We start from the raw sequence: 24,637 nt of genomic DNA, 5'->3' as shown, positions 1-24,637 counted from the left end.
ATGCATAGAAGGGTTTAGTATCAAACGATTTCCTTGGGTTTTGGTCTCACAGTATTGGTATTATGAAATTTTTTTATTATAGATGTATTTTGGCTGATGAAATAATTTAAATTATACAAAGTGTGACTAAACCATCCCTTAGTTGGGGCTCATCACTATGGGCCCTCACAAATAGGATTGGGAGGGTCTTCTACCTGCTCTACCCCTGCAATAAAAAGTCATTCTCCCTTACAGCTTTGCAACCTGGCCACCTCAGCTGAAGGGCTAAAAAGGCTCAGAGTCATTTATGGTTGCCTTACTTATTTCCCTATCCGTGGAAACAATGTAGTGAAGATGGAAGTCTTCTGAGGACTCAGCTCTATGATGAGGGATTGAACTAATTCCTAAAAACCATATTAATACCAAATATACACAGACAAATCATGATAATTTTGAACCAATAATCATTCCTCACAGTATCCATCCATGTATCTCTTCCCTAGCCAGTCCCCACAAACATAGCCCTGTGCAACAAAATATGCCATAGGTACTTTTTTCAACCTTTCCCACCACGACAAAGTTCATCGATATGATGGATTCAAAAAATGCATGCACATCATGTCACAGAAACTCATTTAAAAACTGCAAGAAAATTGATACATGGATCATCCATCTCCACCATTGATTATCAATCATTACCCCATCATCAGGACATTTATTTTTTATCGGTAATCTTTCCTCGCAGGCATTGGTCTTGGTTCTAACTGAAATAGCACAGCATAAATGATTTGTGAATGAAAAGCATAGACTTCACAATTCCACATGCATAGCAATTATACTAGCAATGGTTTTGATGTGGAGCGTCATCATCAGGGATGAGCACAAGGTTACAAACACACACTTATGCATCCGTTTGAGCCAGTAATTGTTCCTGATGATGACGCTCCACGTCAAAACCAATGTCACTACAATACACTATATGAGGAATTAAGATATCTGCATAATGATTAGCAAATTACACCCAGTCACACCAGAGACAACTACTTCAATAGGTAAATAAATAGGCTTGGCTTAGCCATTTCAAATTGCCTGCAGACAAATTCCTAAGTAAAATGGATGACATGTCCATACGAAAGAGGGAACATTGACACACTTGCCCAACAACAATAGAAGGCATCTTCCCACAAGCCTCTTGGATGTTGCCAGGCAGACAGTGAACTCACACAATTTATCATCACTTTCCTGCCTTATCTTCTCCATTATTCAGCAGAAAATTGGGGTTATTCACTCAGACCTCTTCTCTTATTTCATTAAAAGGTTTCACCAGATGGAGACGAAGGAGAAGTTGCAGCATAAAAAAAATTTCCCCATCCAGCCATTCCCTCAATGTCTATAGAGTTCCAGTTCATTAACCCTTACAGGGGAAACCTTTCATTGAGAGAAGGAACCACTTTAAGAGGGAAAAACAACAAAAAACCATGATGCAATAGGTAGAGAAGTTGTAAAGCTGTGAACTGAGCGACTAGATTTTGCAATGCCATCAACTTATGTGCGGAACCGTTAAGGCCACCAATTTTTCAACATAAATAGCTTTAGAGTTAGCCAACAAATGAAGAAATGGGTCACTTTATTTCTTTAACCATATCACAATAAAAAATGGTGAATAAGCTTATTCTTACTTCCTCCACATTTTTCTCCCATTACATTTCCCAGTTTCTTCCCCAGTGCTTATTTACAGGCCAGGCTTAACTACTGTAAACTACGGTAAGTCACTGCTTTAAAAAATTCATTCATCAATTTCTCCTTTTATCTCAAATTTTAAAGCTTATCGGATTCTTTTATAACTGTGTGAGAGCAAGCTTCCATTTACTGAGTGTTCCTTCTGCTTCATCTCCGCTTTTTTCCTTGTAATTGTATCACCTCCAAAACTCCGAAACACCAATCAGCATTTTCTCAACACAGCTGACCTGGACACGGCTAGATGATGATCCCAGGTGTTACCAAACTGCCTCTACAAATGCTTCTAGATGGCCAACATTTGTTCTTCTCTCGCAGAATTATCTATCATCTTAACTGCATAAACTCACCATTTCAGTTCTGAGTTCATCTCCATCATATTCACACTCACAAATACATACTTCAATTGAAGATTCTTCAGTCTGTCTCTAGACATGTTGTCACCCACAATGATTTTCAAAGGGTTTACCAAGCAGACAATTGATTTACTGTTGGGCAGAACCATCCAAAGTTCACAGAGCCATACTTGGCTTTGGAGGGCCCTGACTAATTTATATTTTGGTTGCGACTCTCTTGAGTGAAATTTATTCTTCAAAGTGAACTTCATTTGAGGTACGCATAAGATAGAACACTATTTGACTAGAAAACTCAAAAACATTACAAAATAAGGATAGAAAAGTTCATTCAACACCTACTGTTCACCCTATATATCTGATATCAAACATCGTGTCCAACATCTTCAGACCAACGTGTTGCATCAAATTTTTTTTTCAAAAAATCAAAACACATTAATTTAAGGAGAACTTTTGATAACAGCCAAAGGGTTGTGCGTGCAAGTAAAGAGAACTCTTTGAATAACATTTTACTTTTATCAGTATTAATTAATATCAAATTAACATTATTTACAATACATAAAAATATAATGTTTCACTTTTCCAAAGAAGCGCCATCATTTACCTAATTACAAATATATTTACTCACAGCATCAGCAAATAATGGAGCTTGACCACAACACAAGCAAAGCAGGTGACAGCATAATAAACTGGGGATTATTTATTGTATCACAAGTAGGGAGGGAATGTAGGGTTGTCTTCAATGAAGTGCAGCTATCTCTCCGTACTTTGCTGCACCACAACTACATCCCCAGTGTCAGCAGAGAAATAATCCAGAGATTTCTGATCATTATCAAGATTTATCTCCATTCCTGGGTGCTGGAGAGAGAGAGACAGATTTTTTAAATTATAAACTCAACGAACAAAAGTAAACAAAGTAAAAAATAACATGCTTTCAATTTTTTTGTAGTAATATCAATGTGATAAAGAGTACATGGGGTTAAACGGAGACACTGTGATAATGATTGGGATATGCACCATAGTTGGCAGAGAGATGAGGAGAGGTAGACAAGGGTAAACTAAGAATTCAATGCCATTTGAAAGCGATGTTATTCTGTCAAATGAGGATAAAGAATATTCAAACGTATAATCCAGTAAATACTTAGTGCCCCCTGAATGTGCAGACTTCTTGGCTGTGGAGGGATATGGAGTGCCTATGGTGAGGAAACTGTTCCTCACTTCTTTTCAAAGGAGAGGGTTTGCTCACCGTGGTCAATTCAATTGCTCCCTGTAAATGCCTTGGTCCACCTACACTCACTGCATTTATTTTCACAGAGAACCATAGTGGTGCATTAACTTTCAGTAGAAAAGTTATTATGTGGATTAATTCTACTGATGATTAGTCGAAAGATATGAAAATATAAAGATATAGCAGCAGTAAACCAAAGGGAGTGTACTAGCGACTCTGGTTTATGATTCACAAGATCTGGACTTAAGGTCCCAGTGCTGATTGACTTTGATTGTTTTGTGTTCCAAATCATAATGTGGCCATTTTTCAAAGTTCTTTGCCTTGAAAAAAAAACAACATATAATTCCCATAACCCTTTTCCATGGGGCAGGTAAGGGGTATGTATCAAAAACATTAAGTGACCTCATGGTCTTTATTATCCCACATACATGTATGCACATACATATGTGTATGGTATAAAAGTGTTCTGCAGTGTACAGAGCTGTGGCATAAAAATTCTGATTTCTTGAATTCATTGAAAACAAAAGCATTCAATTATCTTACATAATAAAAAATATATCTCATAAAAAGGTTGAAGTGACTATGTAATAAGGTACCCTGCCTGAAGTATATGCATATCACCTTTATAAATAACTAGGGAACATAGGTAACTTCCCAAATTCAATGCTCACCCTATGGGGCCTATTACGTAACTTTTACTCGGAGCTAGAGCTATCTGTAACTCCGCCCGGATTTGTTTTGATTTGTAGCTCCAACCCTATTACGTACCGGCAGGAGTTACGAGAAGTCTCCGAAAGAATGCGGAGCTACAGTGGCTATGGAAAATTCGGAAAGCAAATCTCCACAAATGAGTCAACCAATAGGAGCTTAGGTATCCGATAGTAAATGTTTCTGAGCAGACGGGTTTAACGTGAATTTCGGAATGGAGTCCCAAACTTGTATTTCGTAATTTAACGTGAAATAATTAATATAAACTACATTGTTGAAATGTTTATACTTTAAAGCTTATTCATATACAGTTATATGTCATCCATTGTATACAGTCATTCATTTATCGTCGAATCCAAACCTATTCTCTGCCCATGTTGCTATTATGGCAATGAATACAATTTTAGATACCGGCAAAGGTCGGAGAAAATGAGTAGGAAGCAGTATGTGGTGCTCACTAATTTTATGAGTGACCACAGAAGCTTTGCCCTTGGCGTATTCCAAGGAATAAACGGGGAGGCAACAATAAATAAAATGTAGGGTGACAAACCTTAATATTTCATCGACAATTAACAAAAATGTGCTACTGAGATTGACAGATGCCTACAAAGAACGAAGATATTTGCACACACACCGACATATTTTTTTAATACCAATAATGAAAATAAAAATGCCTTATGAAAACTCCAGCCCATTTTCCTTCGCTTCTCATCTGTCATTTGTTGATGTCTGCTGTCGGAATCTGAAAGATAAGGCAATGGATCGACCAATAAACATATATTGGGGAAGGATGATGAGGGTGTTTGCGGAGTATGTAAGAAGGAGGCATCTGACATTAGAAATGAGACGAATAAGGGTTTCCCACAATCCGATCGAATTAGATGAAGACCATTTTTTAATGTTTTTCAGAGTGTCGAAACACATTGTTCAATATCTCTGCCGGTCTCTGGGACCCACACCAAGGAAACGCAGAATATCTCAGACGCAGAATAAGAAGATTCAACATTACACACGCCCATAGTGATATAATGAAAACTCTTCAATAATATTTATCTGTTTTTCCTCGCTTAGTGATATTCTGCGTTTCCTTAGTGTGGGTCCCAGAGACCGGCAGAGATATTGAAAAGTGTTTTTCGACACTCTGAAAAACATTCGAAAATGGTCTTCATCTAATTCGATCGGATTGTGGGAATTGTCTCATTTCTAATGTCAGATACCTCCTTCTTCTTACATATATGTATACTCCGCAAACACCCTCGTCATCCTTCGCCATATATATGTTTATTGGGCCATCCATTGCCAAATCCTTCAGATTCCGACCTTCCGACGGCAGAAATCAACAAATGACAGTTGAGAACCGAAGGAAATCGGGCTGGAGTTATCATAAGGACGGGTCAGAAGCCTGCGTTATTCCAGCCCCGAGATAGCTCCAGTTCGCAACTCCTATCGGAGTTATTTTGACTACTGTAATCGCAAATTGAGCTATGGCAGCCATCATAACTCTTATAGCTCCATAGCTCCGGAGTTATGACTTACGTAATAAGCCCCTATGACATGAAATGAGTTTCCAAAGCCTGATAAAGAGATAGCTTACCTTAGGATTGGTGAGCTTCAACCCCAAGCATCTTGGATCATTAAAATTCAAAATTTTATTCACTAGAACTTTTAGCCTTTGTACTGTCATGGTTTTAGGTAGCTTTTTGCTGATTTTAACACCTGGTCTCTGTGGGCTGCATATCACCAAATCTAATGTTTTAGTCAAAGAATATACTTGGCATTCGGGAATTTTCAAAAAATGGGAAAATAGCATAACATAAGCATACTTGGCTGCAACAAAGGATGATTAGACCCTTTGCATTTAGCCTCTTCTTGATGGATTTTTGCACGAAAGGAACAACTTTATTGCACAATGAAAATATGTCACACTCATTTAATTACAGTAAAACTTTGATTTTACGCAGTTGGAGGGACCGAAATATGGGCACTGTGTAAAATCAAAGTGTGTAAAATCAAGAGTTGGTATTGAGGAGGAGTATAGTTTTCAGGATAACACTAGCTCATTATTGCTCGGAAAATGAAGCCTAATAATCTTATTTACTCAAAAGCAACACCACAGATGACGTGTTACCCTAAGAGAAATATCTTTGCATTCCTGAACAGTGTTTCCCATGGTTGAACAAAATGGTTGAAATGCCAGCATTTCTGGCACTAAGATTACTTCTGTTACCCAGGAGAAATTTCGGAATGGTGATACTAAATGGTCACAGAGAAGCTAATTTTCGAAAATATTCTCATTAAAAGCAATTTTCAGGATATCCGTTTAACCACCAGCAGACAAACAAAGATTGGAGATTGAAGAAATGAGATACCTGAGGATAGTCATCCAAATTAACCCCATTAACAGGGAGCAAAATTTTGCTAATACATCACAAAGGCTTTACACCCTGTGGGCCTGGGTTCAAGTCCTGGCAGTAGCAAAGACTTATCAGAGATGGCCTTATCCCTACTTGAGTCTAATGTGGAGGGCACTTCCAGTGCACCACTATGTCCATCAGATGGGAAGTTAAGTCCTGGTCCCTTTTGAGCTTATCATTACAACCTGGCTAATGCCAACATAGGGTTCCTATCCCCCCAGCCCTTACTTCACGGCGCTAATGACCCCAGTAGTTGGTTACCTCCAAATAGCATACCATAGATAATACGGAGCACACAGGACCCGGGATATTCGGAAATTCAGATTTTTCCGGTGCTAAGATCACTTTTTTTGAAGTGAGCTATTTAAATGACCGCGCAACTGCCGTCATGCCGCCCGTGATGAATAAAAAATGACTAATAGTCCTGAAAATTTTTCCTTCTCTATAATTAATACGCATTAAAAAAGCATTTCCCCATGAAATTTTAGCATTAGTAGATTGACTCTTCCGGGAATAGCTTCTCTGTCGGCATTCTTCCGCAAATTCAGCGCCGGGACCTTCGACTCACAAGCCGTGTGACTCAGCTTCACGTAATATTTTGCTTCCCCATATCTGATAACAACACTGGACACTTTTTGTATTTCGATTGAATGGTACTAAGCCATTCCTGAGTTTAAAGGGACTGCCTTATCACTCACGTCTTGAATTTGACTTCAATGATTACATGACGATTGACGACGCGAGTTATTCTCCGAGGGCATTAACTCCCGTTCCGTTAAAACGCTTGCCACCTAGCGGAGTTAAGCTAATAGCTATTCAAGTTCCAACCATGTTAAACTTAAACCGTCTGACAATGAGATACAAGTTGAGTCGGTTCTGATAAGCGTGCAGCGCAAGCAATTTTCCCTCGCCTCCATTTGTCCCGCAGATGTGGGGTTAGCCCGGGAATGAGACAATGCATGCTGCTTTTACCATCGTGTTGAATCACCATCGACTTACGTCAATACTAGAAGTACGACTATCTTTTTTAGATCACCTTGGAAGCCAAAATTTTGGCACGGGAGTATTTTTAACGACTCATTTCGCCGTTATATTTCGCTGGGGCGACGGAAAACATAGCGTTGGCAAAATTCTAGAAAGCCTTGCGTTGGGGATACATATTCCGTAGCTCATAATTCTGGATATAAACAGCGTCGATCAATAAGTCGAATAATAAACGAAAGGTGATAATGTTAATATCTCCAGCGATCATGTCTTAATCAAAAGTAATTACGCATACACGGCGATTGCCGTGTGTTTTAGGTTTCGATATCCTTCTACGGCGAATTTGAACTAAGAGCGACATTCGCGTTCGTAATGGAGCCTGAAATATTACTGAGAGGGCTCACGGGGAAGCAATAATTAGATTCGCGATGTATTTAGTTTCACGTTCAACAGCGCGATGTCATTTCAACCGTTCCTGTATTCATTTTTGCTACTCATTGAGACGAAATAATAACCTAACTGCATATTGCTCTAGTCGGATTTTCAAAACAAGCCGAAAGACAACTGCGTAAAATCAAGATTAGCGACCTCTTAGGGGCTGGGGTTATGCTGCGCAAAATCGAAAAACTGCGTAAAATCAAGAAAAGATGTAAAATCGAAGTTTCACCATTGCAATTCCCTATGCTTTCCGGCCGGACTTGAGTGCCGCTGCGTAAAAACGAGACTTGATGTAAAATCGAAGTGCGTAAAATCGAAGTTTTACTGTAATAAGAAACTCTTCCAGTGAACAATCTCAGGTGACCGCCTCTTACTCATTGAGTGGTTCTTCCTTTATATGTAGGAACAGTAAATTTGAAGAGTTTCATCTCCCTCACTACTCTATTGGTCATGATAAATTAAACTGAAAAGAAAGTTCATTACTGTTTCCTTAATATCACCAACAACTAATCTCAACATTAAAAAATATTATTCCTGGCTTTGTACGGTTTTTAGCACACACAAAATGGTACATACATCCACTTTGAAAGTCATTTTTCCAAGAACTTCTCCATGCAGGGATTAAAGAGTCCATTCAATTCAAGAACAGGTTCTAAGAAATGCATATGGTTGAGCAAAAATTATAATGATTTTACCGCAGCTAAAATTGCACTATACTGCAGCTATAATTGCACTAAGGAAAGCTCAGTAATTTTCATTATTTAGCCTTGTAATTGACAAGTAGTTAGCGAGACATAAGACAAGTAGTTACAACATATTAAACTTGGGTACCTGTAATTATAAAAGTCACAGTGGAGGTGGAATCAATATGGATTGATGGTTTTAATACACCACTTGGCTCAATCGAAATAATTAACGGATGAGAAAAGGATACCAATGAGAGTGGATGACAAAGATGTGGTGTGGCTCAAAACTAACTCCCCTTCCTCTGGCTCCCCATGCTCTGCAAAGAAAGGAGGAAAGAATAACCCATTAGTGCACACAAGGGTGAGGCAGGATAAAAATTGAAGGGATAATTAGGGCAGAGCACCAATAACTAATCTGCAGGCAAATTCAAGAAGCCAACATGGCAAAAAGTGTTACAGTAGAGTCTTGTTAATAGGAACAACGTTATTAAGAAGTTCTTGCTATTACAAAACAAATCGTTGGTTCCAACAAAAAGGCCAATCCGATTTATAGTTAAAGGAACGTTATTACAAAATCACGAACATCAGTCCCGGTTCCGGTGGATACAAAATGGACTTTATTACAAAGTTCCACAAATAAGCAATGGTATTTAGGTGGATATACACTACACTATATTATAATCATTGTTCTATGTTTAAGTTCTCCTCGCCCACTGTTCCCAAGAGTGTCAATTATGATTCTTTCTTCAGTAGGAGATATTTCAGTATGCATGCAACATCTTACAATAAGCTTCATTTCTTTGAAACCGTGGTGACCACTCATTACATCACTCTAAATTGTACATACATTAAGTTCTCTTCTTACAAACATTCAATTTACGAACTTTCAGAGATACGAACATTCGAAAAATTCAAGCGTGCCCGATATTTCAAATTTAGTGCCTTTCGAGTTGGCCGATGCGCTGTGGTGAGGCATAGAGGAACTTGCACTCTAGGCATAATCTCAACAAAGCATTATTTAATCCTTTGTGAAGTCAGGAACTGTTCAGCGTTTCACCCATTTTTCCTTCCTGCCGATAGCGATTTTTCTCTGGTCCAGCTGCGTTGCACGCACAGCTAGGGTACCTCGTCACAATCGTGAGTTAAAGCACATGTGTAATGAAGTGTCGTGTTCTGCAGGATAACCACACGTTTTGATGCCTTGCATAGGTTTATAAACTTATAAACAAGGTCTTGGAATGCATCTTGTTCGTATACCATACCTATTGGGAATGATATCAACCTTCTTTTGCGTAAAGCCGCATTCTTCTAATAATAGAAACAAACAAATGTTATTTTTATACATTTGCACGTACTTTAATCGCATATGTCATACACTTGACTATGAAGCTATTCCACGGTGCAACTGTAGGTATGGGTTATTGAAGAGACAAGAAATTTTGACAAATTATGTTTTTTTATGTTGATTCCTAAAATAAATATTCACACAAACCTCGTTATTACAAACCTCCGGTTTTTTGGTCCCATGAATTTTGTCATAATGAGTCTACTGTATATGCAGCAGCATGAGATTTGCAGATGTGTTTTACTTTCTGTCATATAATGGAAAAAATTAACTAACACTAAAAGGACGGCAGGGGTCATTTGACCTACAACTTGTTTCATGATATTTTCTACTTTTTTCTTGCCCTTGGGGTCTTTAGTGCTATGCATATCATATTATCAGCAAGAGACTAGTGTGGTAGATGATTTGTTTGATTTTGAACCAGTAAGTACCCATGTATGTACCAGCAAGTATTAGTTTCATCCCATGAGCTCCTGTATTTCAAAACCATAGTGACTTTTTGTACTCAATCTTTCGATGCAATTATATTTTTATTTTTTATTTCTTTTATTGTTCAACAATTATTGTATTACCCACACAGGAAAATCACACATATCCCATGAGTGTTGTCCATCAGCCGAGATTCAGAGATAATATTTTTCATCAACGCTACATCATGTTTACGAATACATAACTGTTTCATTTTTATGGCCTGATGGAATTGTCACACAGCCTCGACCCTTTGCCGGGTGTCCCACTGTAGTGCTGCCTGACCCAGTCGGGGTTTGGGGTGGGCAAACTGAATGCTGCACCCAGGGGGAAAATCCTATCCCCTCGAGAGAGAGCTGAGGAATTGAGTGGACTGCAAAATTCTATTGCATATCCTACCCTTGGAATCTGCCAGTAGGACAGAGAAGAAGAATTACTGCAAGTTCTTGGAGGATACGAATCAGCACCCGGTTGGCAGTTGGGTCCCTGCCTTTCCAACGGATACTAGCGCAACTTGTGAAATTTTCATCCTTTTGTTTGCATTTTAAATCCTCTCAGGCTCTCTATCCCTCAAGTGCAGCTGGAGAAGTCTCATGACGTAAACATTTGTGAAGGAATCATCAAATTTTGAAAACAATACAACATATTTCCTATTGTTTAACTATTTCCCAACCATTTATGCATGGAAAATAACATTATGATGCATACAACTGGAGACAGTTTTTTTCAGTACATAATCGAAAGTGATCAAGGCTAAATAAAAGTAAAAATTGAGCGCTAACTTACTCTCAACAAGTTCAGCATAGCGAGGATGGATCTTAATGAAATCTTTATCAGGTATCTTCATCCTTAGCTTTATAGTGGCTGCTTGCTTAATGTAGTCTCTTTCTGACCACTTTCTCTCCATGGCTTGGATCTCAACACCATTCAAATTCTAAAAAAGAAAGAAATTGCCCACACATGCAATGAAACGAATGGATTAGTTTCCTCAAAAGATATCACAATCCATTATTTGAAGATTGTTTCCTGCCACAAATGTATAAATTTTACAAAAATGATTTGGCTTCAGAAAGAAAAAAGGCTCATGGATGGTATGGAATAACAGCTGAAAAAAAGCTTACCTTCATTGCAACCTTCAAGACCGCTCATATCTTTACTATAATTAGTGAGGATGTTCATGCATCTTGAAAACTACATATAACAGCATTTTTTATTGGTAAATTTTGGAGTCATCAGCAAAAACTACTCATAATGTTTATGTATGTAGTTTCAACTCCATTTGTGCAGCAGAAAAAATACATATACACGTCGATATTTTAGACTAGTGATATCAGACGGAATTCCTTTTCTGGCAGCTCATATGGATGCTATGGATAACTGAAGAAATGCAGCCATGTCCCCAGGTACATTTTCTCTCGCTGCTGACCAGTCAGTGGCAATCACTCTAATCCTTAACCAGTGATGTGGAATTCCTGTTACACAACCAGTGACGTTCAGTCTGGGAGACCGCAATAAATAAGAAATTCATAAAATATTGTAATGCTACTTTTATTGCTTATTTTAATGTTTATTTAACAGCTTAATTATTCTAAAACTTATATTTAATTTTATGCATTTCCATAATGATACGATTTCCCAGTAAAAATTGTCATTTGAAACAGGATAAAAAAACTGATGTCAAAAACACATAGTTATTATTTTTGTATTTATGTATCAATATTTTGCCAAATTTACAAATAAGGCCATTAATGTTGGAAGGCTAAACAATAAGAAACCATGAAATTTGTCTCGCTTACTCCTTTTCTTGATGCATTCTACAGGTGATCAAAATTACATTTTTTCACAATAGCACACACACAGGCTTTTTGTATTGGAAACATAAGAAAGAGGTTTCCATTTTTTGTACGGCAGGCACAGTTGTCATGCTGTCTTGAACCTTTCAACTTCTTCAGCCTCTTCAGCCAACCGTAGATGGAGAATTCACGCAATAATTAATCCTACCAGTCTTGGGAGTCTAAGGTTTGACATTCTCCCTCCCATATGGGGTGACAAGATATTCAGCTGGCGATTTAATGAAATTAAATCGTGCCATATTTTTCTGACGTTTCACAGACTGCTGAAGCACAAAAGAATTGGCAAGGGAAATATCTAATATTCTGAAAAATACTGCCATTAGCAACCTCCTTGTCCTTTGTGTAGCTACAGCACATTTTGTCCACAGTATCTACGCCACCATTAGTCACGTTTTAAAATGCAATCACCTCTGGTTTCCCTGACTCCCATTAGTCCATTAATGAAACTAAGCACACAGCGTTATTTATTTTGGGGACATGGGATATTACAGTCATGTTTGCCAAGAATCTGAAAAGTGAAGAGCCCATTATTCGCCCTTTGGATAGCCAAAAATCACTAAGTACTTCCCTTTCATTTTTTACGATTGTACCAACGTACATCAGCCCTTTTTCTTTTAATATTTCCGCAGATAATAGATGTGATCCAATTATCGGCTGTGATACTCCGGTGGGACCCCATGATTGGCTCAGAGATACTGAATGGGATGGTTTTGATAGCTTTTTGTCCTCGTCTGACAAACCTATCCCATTTATGTTTGTTCCCACATAAAAATATGCGTTCAACAGATACATATGTTTTTGGTATCAGTCAAACGCATCATTTTCAAACCATATTAGGAGGTCTTGCTAGGAATATACATTTTGAGATGGCATTGGCACCTGAAGGCAATTAACATTTCATCAATGAAAGTTACCGTTCCCAACGAATATCAGCACTGGTAGTTTTCTACTTGAGATCAAAATGAGTCAGAAATTGGAGCTACTGGGTTGGATTTGTATGGAGTCATTCAACCTGCAAGGTTATGCAAAGTGGAGAGACTTAAGAAGTAAAGTAAACCGCTGTCCTGACATTATTTATTATTTATTTGCAATAAACCCAAAAACAGTACATGAGACCTTTTACATGGGATTTTTAAACAAACGGATGGTTAAACAATATATTGTGACAAGAAACATAAAAAAAACATGATTAAATACACTCAGATATCACGTAATACTTCACTTCTATAAATGCCTCATCCGCTCATTTGTTATTTTGGGAAGGGTGGAGAAAGAAAAGAGGGATTTAAAGAGGAAGTTTCCTGATGGTGGTCGTAAATGATGAAATTGATGATGTTATATCAACAGAAGGAGCTTTGGTAAGAGGTAGCCGGTAGGTAAGGGATCTCTGGGTCACTGATAAACGGTGGAGAGGTAGATGGAAAAGAGACGAATTCCATGTTTTACGGGAAGGGACACGGAGGGAGAACATTGAAAAAATGTCGTTAGACCTGAAGTGGCCATTCATGACTCGGTGGAAAAACCTGAGGTCACTAAGAGTACGTGCCTTAAGGGCACTATGTCAAGTTGAGAGAGGAGATCATCAGCAGTGAGATTACGGAGGGAGGGGTTACAGTTTTTCATGATGTTTACGAAGAAATTAACAGGTCTATTAAGAATTTTGAGATTTGAGGGACAGGTTGAAGACCATATGGGCAAACAATTATCAATAAGTGGAAGGACACACAGATTTCAGAGCTAAAGGACTCCATATTTCTGTAAATCTGTACAAAAGTCCAACTAGAGCCATTACTTTGGTAGATATGTGCTTAAGATGAGGGGTGAAGGTAAGCTTGGAGTCAAAAAGGACTCTCAAATCACTGTGGCATGTAACTTTCGGAATTGGTTGGCCTGAGAAACTATAAGATGAATTCAAAGGATTAGCACGTAGAGAGAGGGTCATGGATTTGGACTTTAGGGGATTTCCCTTTAGCTTCCAGGTGGAACTCCAATTTGAAATGGAAGCAAGGGCATCCTGTAGAATTGAACTGTCGGCGTGGCTGTTAACTCTTCTGAAAACCTTGCAGTCGTCACCGTATAGAAGAATTCCACAGTCACGCGACGAGATGGATTGTGTTATATCATCGATGTAAAGGGTGAATAAATGGGGGCCAAGCACACTGCCTTGGGGGACACCGGAGGTTACTCTGAGGGATGTAGAGGAGACACCGTCAAGAATTACTCTTTGTGTTCTATTGGATAGGAAGTCAACGAGAAGATGAAGAAAGGTGCCGTGAATATTGAAGTGGTTTCTTAACTTGTGTGATAGGAGGTGATGGTCTACGGTATCAAACGCTTTTGAAAAATCAATATAGCAGACATTAAGTTGGGAGGAGCAGAGGTGGGTGGAGAGACGGCTGAGTGAAGTTGTCGGCGAAAAAGTTATTGAAGGCGAGCGATCGCTCATCACCAAAAAATGTCTGTGATCCTAAACGTAAGGTATTGGGAATCCTGGTTGACTTTCTCCTGCAGTTAATTAGAGTCCAAATTCTTTTAGGGTTTGTTTTTATGTCATCGGTGATTGCTTTGACCTGGCGGGTGTAATCACGATGAAGAAGATTCCTGGCATGCTTTCGCATTTTGGAGAAAACTGTGTACGTATTAGGGATCGCGTGGGATTTCCAAAGTATCCAAGTTGCTTCCTTGTTGCGGAGGGTGATGGTTGGATATCCACACGGGTCTTTTCTTGGAGGTTTTGCGGGAAGGGACAAAATCATTAATGGCACTAAGGAGGAAGCCATACAAATGGTCTAGAGAATCCTCCACTGACCCACACTCTAGGAGGTTCCAGGGCAGAAGGGAAAATATGCGGTTTATGGCATCCCAAGTGATCAGAAAATGTCCCTGACAGTCCCATCTGTGGTAAGTATTCTGCAAATGTCTTCATCATTAGCTTTGAAAATCGCAGAATGAGCCAATAGTACAAGAAAGGCTACTATTTCCATCAAATCAATGTTTTGTAGCTCCGGTCTATTATCCTTTCTCTCTCATTGCTGTAAGTTTCGTGTTTGTCCAGCACAAAATCAATTGCAACATTCTCTCATCAAAAATGTGAGATCAATAATTAAGAGGCTCAATATTAAGAGGCTCCTTCTATTGTGATGTAATGTAATCCTTCAAACCAGGTTAGTGAGTAATGATGTTATGGAAGGGTGTTTGAGAGTAATGAATTTTCTCTTTGGCTCATTGGATGACCACTTATCGCAATTTCTCCGGTAAAAAATTGTCCTTGCCTGGGGAGAACCCTTATTACATCATTTCTGTCATCATATGTGCTCTATACACTATATGTACTACACTATAATACACTAAATGCATTTCTAGTGGTACGAGAAATTTATCACTCTATCGTAATTATTTGTAAAACCTATAAACATCTTAACATTTTAACCCTTTCGAGACGGCAGAGTTTTCCACTTAGCATGACTGCTGTACTGAGCCCCAAGAGACTCTTCTTTCTCGTGGTACGGAGTATTTTTGGAGGGCATTTGTTAAGAAGGGCCTTGCTGAACCTTTTTCGACCCCTCCACGCAGGTACTTCAAGGGCGGCCAAAACTGATACATTGTAACAATCATTGAATTGACGCCGATGAGTGGCCGCATGTTTTGCCACCGGGAGGGACGCAAAGTGAGAGGAAGTGCATGATGCCCTGTGGTTGTTGATCCTTAGGTTAAGGGGAGTCGAGGATTTGCCTATATAGGAGGGACAGTGTTGACATTGAATGAGGTAAACTACATTCTTGGAAGTACAGGAGGCCGCAGGGGGTGGTGGTAGACAGGAGACAAGATGACTAGGGATAGAAGGAGGGGTAAAAATTGGACAGGTCTTGCATCTAGGACGACCACAGGGCGAAGGTGTACTATTGGGAGTAGTGGGTGACTTATGTAAGGAAAGAAAATTTATGTTAACATATTCAAACTATGTATACAAGGCTAACTGATTAATCATATAGACCGGAATAAGCTATGAATACATGGCATAATTTGAAATGATGCCCAAGTACCTATGAGCACACCTATTTTTGTCTTTTGGAGATTTTAAACTAAAAGCCACTCTACCAACGAGCAATGAAAAGTAATTTTAAAACATTTCCCTATAAGTAAACTAATGAATTAAATACCTTTAACATATTATAATCAGCTAAATTAACATTGTAAGCTTTAAAGGCAGTTAATAAGCCTTAGAGAGTACATAATGTGAGATTCCGTTACACACACATTAATGGTGGAGACATAAAATATTAACGTTGAGCTTGACTAAATTAAAGGGATGATCAACACAGGATTTGATCGAATTTGCATTAACAGGAAAAGTAGGGTGAAATTTTTTGAACTTGCAGTGTTGTAGTACCGTATAAGCGTGTGTAAGAGGTGCACCTTTTTTTCCCAGAAATTGCAGCCGAAAAAAACACAAACTTCTTATCTTCCCCTCTCCCCTTGACTGGTCGCAAGTCTAAGGGGAATTAAGTGGCCTTGGTTTTCAGTGTGAGTCAGTCATCTGAAACCCTGGGTCAAAAACAAGCGGCAGGCCGGGGAGTTTCTCCCTTAGTGACGTATTTTTAAAATGCTCCTGTTCGCTTTTCTTGTAAGCATCGCGCCGTCACGTCGGTACCCCAGAGGGGAACATGGAAAAGATCGCGAGGTGGTTTTTCGCTCCGGAGGGCGCGCTAAATTTACTGCCACGAGTGGGCATCCCGCGGCATTTATAATGCATATAGTAACCGGTTATCAAACGTAGAGAAACGCGTATTTTTGAATTACATACCTGGTCAATAGTCAATATCTGTCTTGCCGAGTAATTTCCATTACGCTGAGCACCTGATTTTCCAAAAATCATCTTCAGACGCTAATTTGAGGATTATTGCAACTGAAAATTATATTGGTGCCAAAACCTGCGCTTTAAAAAAATTCGAACGAGTGTATTCATTGTTGGACTAAATTGTGGATGGAAGAAATCAGAAATGCTTACAAGTGAAGAGCGCGTAAGGAGAGGTCCAGGGAAAGGAGCGCGATCTCAGTCTTCGAAGCAAGCAACGAAATACGGAGGGGGAGGGAGTGCGCTCCTTTCAAGCTACGAGGCTATGAGCGAAGGAACACGTCCGATCTTGCATGTGACGTCGTTGCCTTCAAAGCAAAGGGGCGAAGGCGCAGCAATGTGATATACGCAGTTTCCTTGCGTAAAGTTTCCAGTCCGTCTCGTCTTGTTTGAATGCGATAATGCTACGCTTGTTTCCTATTGTCCTGTTTGGACTATTTTGAATATTAGTAGCCTTGTTGTAACTATAAATCTTTGTGTCAAACAATTAGAGCTTAAAAAACTAAAATTCTGTAAGATATGCGTCGCGTTAGATCTCTTTCTTTTTTGAACCTCGTGCGTGTCATACAATTATTGAAAGCTATCGAGGTATCTTCGAGCTCAGTAGATGACTCACCTACCATTTGGCCTCCATAAACTGGGAAATCGATCAAGGTCAGTTGGTGAGACGGGATAGGGATGAAACACGTTTCGATTGTTCCCCTGTAACTTGATGTTTTCCTATTTTCCTGTGGGGTCTCGGAAAGGAAAAAAAACGGCAGAGGCATTGGCTGATGGAGGGCCGAGTATGGTTCCGTTAAATCTATGACGTGGTTATCATCCTACGGCGCTGAGATTGCCCCGATTGTTATCCAAGCTCTTGGGAAGGTTCATGCTATGTGCCTGTCGTGTTTTGCCTTCAAATTTTCCACGGCTGCAAATCTATTGCAATACTCCTGCGAGAGCATTTAAAAAAAATTGTTCGTGAATAGGACAAGCATCGTAGAGCAACGGCGTATGCAAAGAGAGGATCGGAACTCATTTCTACTCCCTCTTATGCCGCTATTACCGCCGCAGTTATCAAAATTTCCTCTTTCAATTAATATTGAAAGAGGAAAGTTCGATAACTGTCGAAATTCCAGGCGTACGTCTGCAACACCGCGCGATAGTATTAAAAAAAATGCAGCAAAATTTTTTTCTTCATAGTTCGATGCTCAAAATAGGGGTGCGCCTCTTACACACACTTATACGGTAATTGGTTTCATGTTCTTTCCATCCATAACTTCTTACATAAAGCGTTAATAATGGACAAAGGCATCTTAGGATGAAGCATAACACAGATAGAATACAGAACAGAGAGGTATTCTCTCGAATAGACAATGAGGCTGCTATTAAGAACTATAAATTCAATCTAAATGCGTTGTGTGAGGGATCCTACATTTAGTTCTTCAAAAGAATGATAGATGGCATCCAGAAGGAGAATAAATTACACCATAGCCTAAGCTAATTTTTTATTAAGTGCATTATTAAATTTTTTGCAAATTTTTTTCTGCATATTAATGAATGCAAGGCTTATGGTGAACGAATCAATTTTTATCATGCAGACACAATAAGTGATGCTAAAAAAATCAGGTAAAAAAATGCAACTAAAATCATAACTTGCATTAATTAATACCATGCCACCATCTCTTCAAACAAATTTCAACGAAACGCACTTACCGTTAGGCTGCCTATCCTAGCTATCACCAATTGCCTTGATGTCCTGGTATCAAACATATCAACCACAGGATTTTGTAGAATGCGGAGACTTTGGAGGGCAGTGAGTTTGTTCAGTTCACTAATTGAGACCCACTAGAAATATAGAAATTATAACACAATGTAATCAGGTACAACTCAGGTTTTCATACCATATACCTAAATTATCTAAAACAATTTGCAGGAGAGCACACAATTTGATGTAAAAGGCAGCCTAAAGAGCAGAAACAGATATTTAAAAAAATCTTCCAGTTTTTACATAGGGCAATCGTCTACTCTAAAAATCAAGTAAATTATCAGGCAAACACAACCACCACACCATTGGAAGGATTTTTTTTTAACAAAACCTACTTAGGATAAATTCATCCAAGCCATTCATTGGGAAAGCCTTTAATCTGTGATCATCTATTCAGAGAGATATGAGAAATATGCCTTTAGGAAGAAAAACTACACATTAAAACAGAGGACTCTCTCGCGATGATAAAGCGGTCATTACTAGTCCTAACTTTTCACTACGAATCAATTTTCAGATTTTGAGAAGTGGCTGCAGCCACACATAAAAATTGCATTGGATTGCATGACTTAGGAAGGATTTGGTACTGTTCTCCCTTCGAGGTCTATTCTTTCATCTCTGCTTATAATCCTCTAATTTATCACCATCCAATCTTCATCACCCCATCGTGTGTTGAATCTGTATTAATTACGTAGAAGAAATCAGTTTAATGAGCATGTCTCCATTCAAATTCTGCAATGTTAATATGTAATGTGCTTTTTTAACTAATACAGCGTAGAATTACATTACTGATGATATATTGTGTGTTGACAAAACTAGAATTTTTAAAAGTGCAGTCTAATTGGCTAGGATCATATGCTGAACCAATTACGAGTTGAACATATCATAAAGCGGGGGTCTTCTATACCTACATCTCGGATAGGGGCAGCCTACTCACAAGGATCTCGAACCTGCAATCTTCAATTTTCCCACCAAAATACATACATATCTATTCTCCCTTCTCCACAACAAAACAATTAGTTTAACAATAGAATTGGCACAAAAAAATTCGGTGAAAACATTGTATTAAAGAAATTTAAAACTTTTTAAGAAAATATAACAAATGGATTGACCATTATGTCCATTATCCATTTGGAAATCCTTTTACTACCACTGACAATCAAGATTCCAGTGGTCAAATTTGGCATCCATCCATCATAAACATTATCAAATTAAACAATTATCTGTGATGAAAGATTAGAGCTATAGAAGCCCCATGAGAGGAGAATGTTGCTTTTCTTTTGTAGACTTAGTTTCTTTAGGTGGTTTCATGATAATTTTAACTTAAGTCATTATTGGATATGTCATTATTGGATACGTTTATTTTAAATACCAAAGCCTTTGATACATGGATGAGCACGTTCCTTTCTTTAGTTCTCAGTTTGACCAGTTCTTGAGTTTAGAACCCAAATTTGACCTGAAGCTAATTAAACAAAGATGGGCACTGAAATAATTTGTTCAAAAGCCAGTAAGAGAACTGAAAATGAAGGCTCTACATTGAAGTTCGATAAGATATGATAATTAAGTAAAATATATAAATGAGCTCTGTTCAAGATCAACTGCTTGCCTACCTTTTCTTAGTTTATTCTTTTGATTACAATAAGAAGCCTGAAATCTCTGATTATTATGAAAGACTACGTCATAATTTATAGTAAACAGTTTTCCAAATTTATTGATGCAATGGATGAAGTCACTTACAAGATAAAATTATACTGTATTTATTTGAACATAGTACCTCCCCTTTTTTTTCCAAAAATGCCCGTGGAAAAAGTAAAAGGGGGACTATATTCCTTTGCATTTTTTATACTTTTTTTCCCAAAACTGAAGCCTCAAAATTATAGGTTGGGGGACTACATTCTGAGGAGGACTATAATCGGAGAAAAACAGTATGTTATTTTGGGGAGAATTCATACTAAGCCAAAGAAAATCATTAATAGCTTTAGAAAATGTAGGTAATGAAAAGGAAACATTTGACGAACAACTGAAATTGATAAATCTGAGTAATCAACTGACCCTCACTTTTAATCAATAACTTTCAGTTAAAATAACTACTTTAAAAATGAAATAAAATTCATAATTACCTCTTCAATTTTATTCTCTTGAACAATTAGCCGCTTTAAAGATGGGAAAAGGGATGTTTTATGACCTTCAGGAAATCTGATGACTTTCACTCCAATTTCGCTAACATTTAAAGTTTCCAGCCTAGTGTATAGAAATTTACTTTGTTAAATACAGTAATAAGATGCAAGGGTTTATGGCTGATCTGAAAGTTAAGTCTATACTTTTACCCTTCAGAAAGAAAATATACATTAAATAAACAATGCATAAATATAACACAGCTTCAATTAGGTAAATTAAAAGGTTTATTACTGTAAACTCTCGTTAATATGAACAACGTTATTACCAAGTTCTCTTTTTTACAAAGCAAATCATTGGTCCCGACGAAATGGCTTATCCAATATATTGTAAAAGAAACGTTGTTACAAAAATTTTTGTTATTAGGAAACCTCAGTTCGGGTCCTGGGGGTTATAAAGTGAACTTCATTATGAAGTTCTACAGATAAGGAATAGCATTTATACACTAAATAAAGGCGTTTTATAACACACTTAAGGCACTTTTAAAGGTGGATGTACACTTCCCTACACCATAATCATTGAGCTACATTTAAGTTCTCCTTATGCACTGCTCCCGAGAGCGTCAATTATAGTTCTCTTTCAGTAGGAGATACTTCAGTATCCACGTAATATCACATAATAAGCTTCATTTCTGTGGAGTCATGGTGGCCAACTCATTACAACTAATAAATTACGATCAGTATGTCCTCTTCTCACTAACTTCCAGAGATACAAGCATTCGAAAAATTCAAGCATGCCCAAAATTTCAAATTTGGCACCACTGGAGGAGTCCGATGCGATGCGGTATGGCATAGAGGAACTCGTGCTTTGGGCATAATCTCAACATAGCATCATTTAAGCATCTTTGTGAAGCTAGGAACTGTTCAGCGCTTCGCCCATTCTCCCTTCCGGTGGACAGTGCATGTTATTCGGCTCCATCCGAGTTGCAGGCACAGCTAGACCAGTTCGCCACAATCATGAGTTAACGCAAAATTGTAATACAGTGTTGCATATGGCAGGATAAGCACACTAATCGATGCCTTGCATGGGGATATCAACTTATGAACAAGCTCTCGGGATGCATCTTGTTCATATGTCAACTTACTGCATTTTTACATAATTTAACTGAGTATATCATACTCCAGAGATATTCCAAAGTGTGATTGTAAGTGTGGGAGATTGTAGAGACAGGAAATTTTGGCAAGGTTGGCTTTTTTGTGATGATTCCAGAAAGATACGCTCTTACAAAGTTTGTTGCTATGAATCTTCAGTTTTTCGGTCCCGTGAACTTCGTAATAACGAGAGGTTACTGTAGTACTTGATTTCATTTCATTCAATAAATACTTAATAACATGAGGTAGGTAATTTAACTCATGCTCAACATTTATAAATCAAAATTGAGTAAAATTAAATCAATGCAAGACAGCAGGTAATAGAAATGAGAAAATCAGAGAGAGTACAACATTTATGATGTGGTGCATCGCACAACTTCAGAATTACCAAATGAAATTGTAATTGCAATATTAACATGAATAGCAATAAAAATAAAATGTTCACTGTAGAGTAAATAGCAATGGAACACGTACCCAGGGAGTATTCCTAGCTTATTCACTTCTTCCCAGTCTCCAATGGGATTTGCCTGGAGATCAAGAGACTGCAGCGCGTGTAATAATGGCGGAGTGGCCAGTTTGGATATATTGTTGCTTGGAATCTGGAGTTCTTGAATATTTGGCCACATTTTGATGCAAGTCATGACATCGTCCCATGAATACTCCATTTTACCGAGAACCATGTGCTCCAGAGACTTGAAACAATGGGAAATACTCTCGGGGTCATCAGGCACTTGGATGAGGTTCTCACTGAAAACAGAAGAAAGAGAAGATCACGAGAAACATAATAGCATCCTTAACATTTCAGCTGCAGCAACCAGATGGCAAGTCTTCCAATCTGTGCGGGAAAATTTGCCAAGGGGTCCAGAGCCTCATTTTCTGCCAGGAGCAGGTTAAAAACCCTTGCAATCCACTCCCAATCCCCTTCCCAACGGCCTGATGGAGGACCCCACCCACTACGGGACAGATCAGAGGAACATCAAATTATGTAGTGAAATTATTTCATGGGCAAAATCTAGAAAACAAATGTTATATGAAGTCAAATCATAATTTTCTGTTCAACTTGATACTCAACATTACAGAATGTTAGATATTTGTTATTTCACTACTTAATATTTGTCAATTAATTTTATGCCAATTATTAATGGACAAGGCAACGATGTTACTAATTTACAGAAGAAATTATAATTAACTCATTTTGTGTTTACTGACACAATTGGAAGCACTGAGAAAACTTATTTCATTCAATCAGTGAAAACTTCAAAAATATAAAATATTACATTGTATCAACACAGAAATGAATGGCACAATGAGAAGATGAAGATTCCATTTTTTCTCTATGCTTCAGAGTTCTTGGATTTCTTTCCTTGAAATAGAGTAGAACAGTATCAATGGAATAATATGGTAAGAGTATTCAAATACATAGATGCCAAACTTTTATGACACATAAAGATGCCATTCATGCATAGGCTCGGACAGTTGTTTCAGGCTTAATCTGATAGAGGACCACAGTGTTAGAGAGAGGAGCTTACCTTAAATTTAATACTCGAAGGCAGGGCAGTTCAGCCACTATTTCAGCTACAGTGATCCAATCAGACAAAAGATTCCTAGATAGATCCAGCTCCTGGATTGCTGGGCATTCCTCTGATATGAGCCCTTTCTGGTCACCTTTACTTATTTTTTCATCCCTTAAACCAGCAACTTGGAGGTCTTTCAGGCAACTAAAATTTAAGTGGGTACCACCATAAGCTAACTCATAACTTCAAATAAGTGCGAGGGGTAAGTGACCCTTGGTGGCAAAAAATTATTAATATTATAACAAGCGGTAATAGAAACGTGAAACGTAAACAATCGCTTAACTCAATATTTAACAGGAACCATTAAGTTACCTTTGTATTTTGTTAACTTGGTCGAGTCCCACTATTTCTATAAATCGTACGTTCAATTCCCTTTTTAGTTGGGATAACTTCGTTGGATCAACTCCATATGTATCGTCACCTTTGATTTCTCTATAACGGTCCTTTAGAGCGCTCAAGAAGCTGCGGCCAAAATCAACTTTCAGAGGACGAACGAAAGATCCCGAAGTAGGGTGCCTACGTGACAGAAACACAAGCATTAATCAAAGGTTCAACATTTATGCACAAAACTAAGCATCAATAATCAGCAAAGATATTTAAATAGTAAAACAGCTGAGATGTTTCGAAATATCAGAAATATGAATGCACAACTGGTTATCAAAGACACACATCGAGGCACCGGCAAATGATAAACTTGCATCCACCCGAATAACTAAGAAGGAAGGTTTAAAAAACTAACCTTGTTTGAAAATACCGATCTCCTTCATGAAGTCCATCGTGTTTGCCGCGGGATGGATCATCCCATTCAATTCCAAGCCACACCCCAGAAGTTGGAGGGACTTCTCCGACGTACAGAACCGTTCCACGCTCCCCATTACATTCTATTCTCTTCCCTTTCTTTAGATGAAGAGGCTTTTCATCAGATGCTATCATCTTGTGAGGCATCTGCCAAAGGATGGTAACTCAAGCTTAAAACATATCAACGGCTTGCCACCACAGATA

At 38.2% G+C, this 24,637-nt stretch overlaps 1 protein-coding gene across 3 annotated transcripts in view; it reads right to left on the bottom strand.

Moving 5' to 3' along the window:
- Positions 1–1,566: 1,566 nt before the first annotated feature.
- The window catches only part of LOC124166389 (tubulin-specific chaperone E), a 169,224-nt gene continuing 146,153 nt past the window's right edge, over positions 1,567–24,637 (bottom strand). For all 3 annotated transcript variants that reach the window (XM_046543910.1, XM_046543908.1, XM_046543909.1), the window contains exons 2-11: positions 24,375–24,580; positions 23,948–24,151; positions 23,591–23,779; positions 22,536–22,808; positions 20,916–21,036; positions 18,747–18,878; positions 11,127–11,274; positions 8,776–8,844; positions 5,600–5,751; positions 1,567–2,927 (exon numbers count right to left, since the gene is read on the bottom strand). In XM_046543910.1, coding sequence (XP_046399866.1) covers positions 2,823–2,927; positions 5,600–5,751; positions 8,776–8,844; positions 11,127–11,274; positions 18,747–18,878; positions 20,916–21,036; positions 22,536–22,808; positions 23,591–23,779; positions 23,948–24,151; positions 24,375–24,580 — 1,599 coding nt within the window. In that variant the 3' untranslated portion in view covers positions 1,567–2,822. The remainder of the gene's footprint in view (positions 2,928–5,599; positions 5,752–8,775; positions 8,845–11,126; positions 11,275–18,746; positions 18,879–20,915; positions 21,037–22,535; positions 22,809–23,590; positions 23,780–23,947; positions 24,152–24,374; positions 24,581–24,637) is intronic.

This window comes from Ischnura elegans, chromosome 10 (genome assembly GCF_921293095.1).
Source record: "Ischnura elegans chromosome 10, ioIscEleg1.1, whole genome shotgun sequence".
NCBI lineage: Eukaryota > Metazoa > Arthropoda > Insecta > Odonata > Coenagrionidae > Ischnura > Ischnura elegans.
The sequence above is the reverse complement of the archived record's forward strand: the minus strand, read 5'-3'. Positions and strand labels throughout refer to the sequence as shown.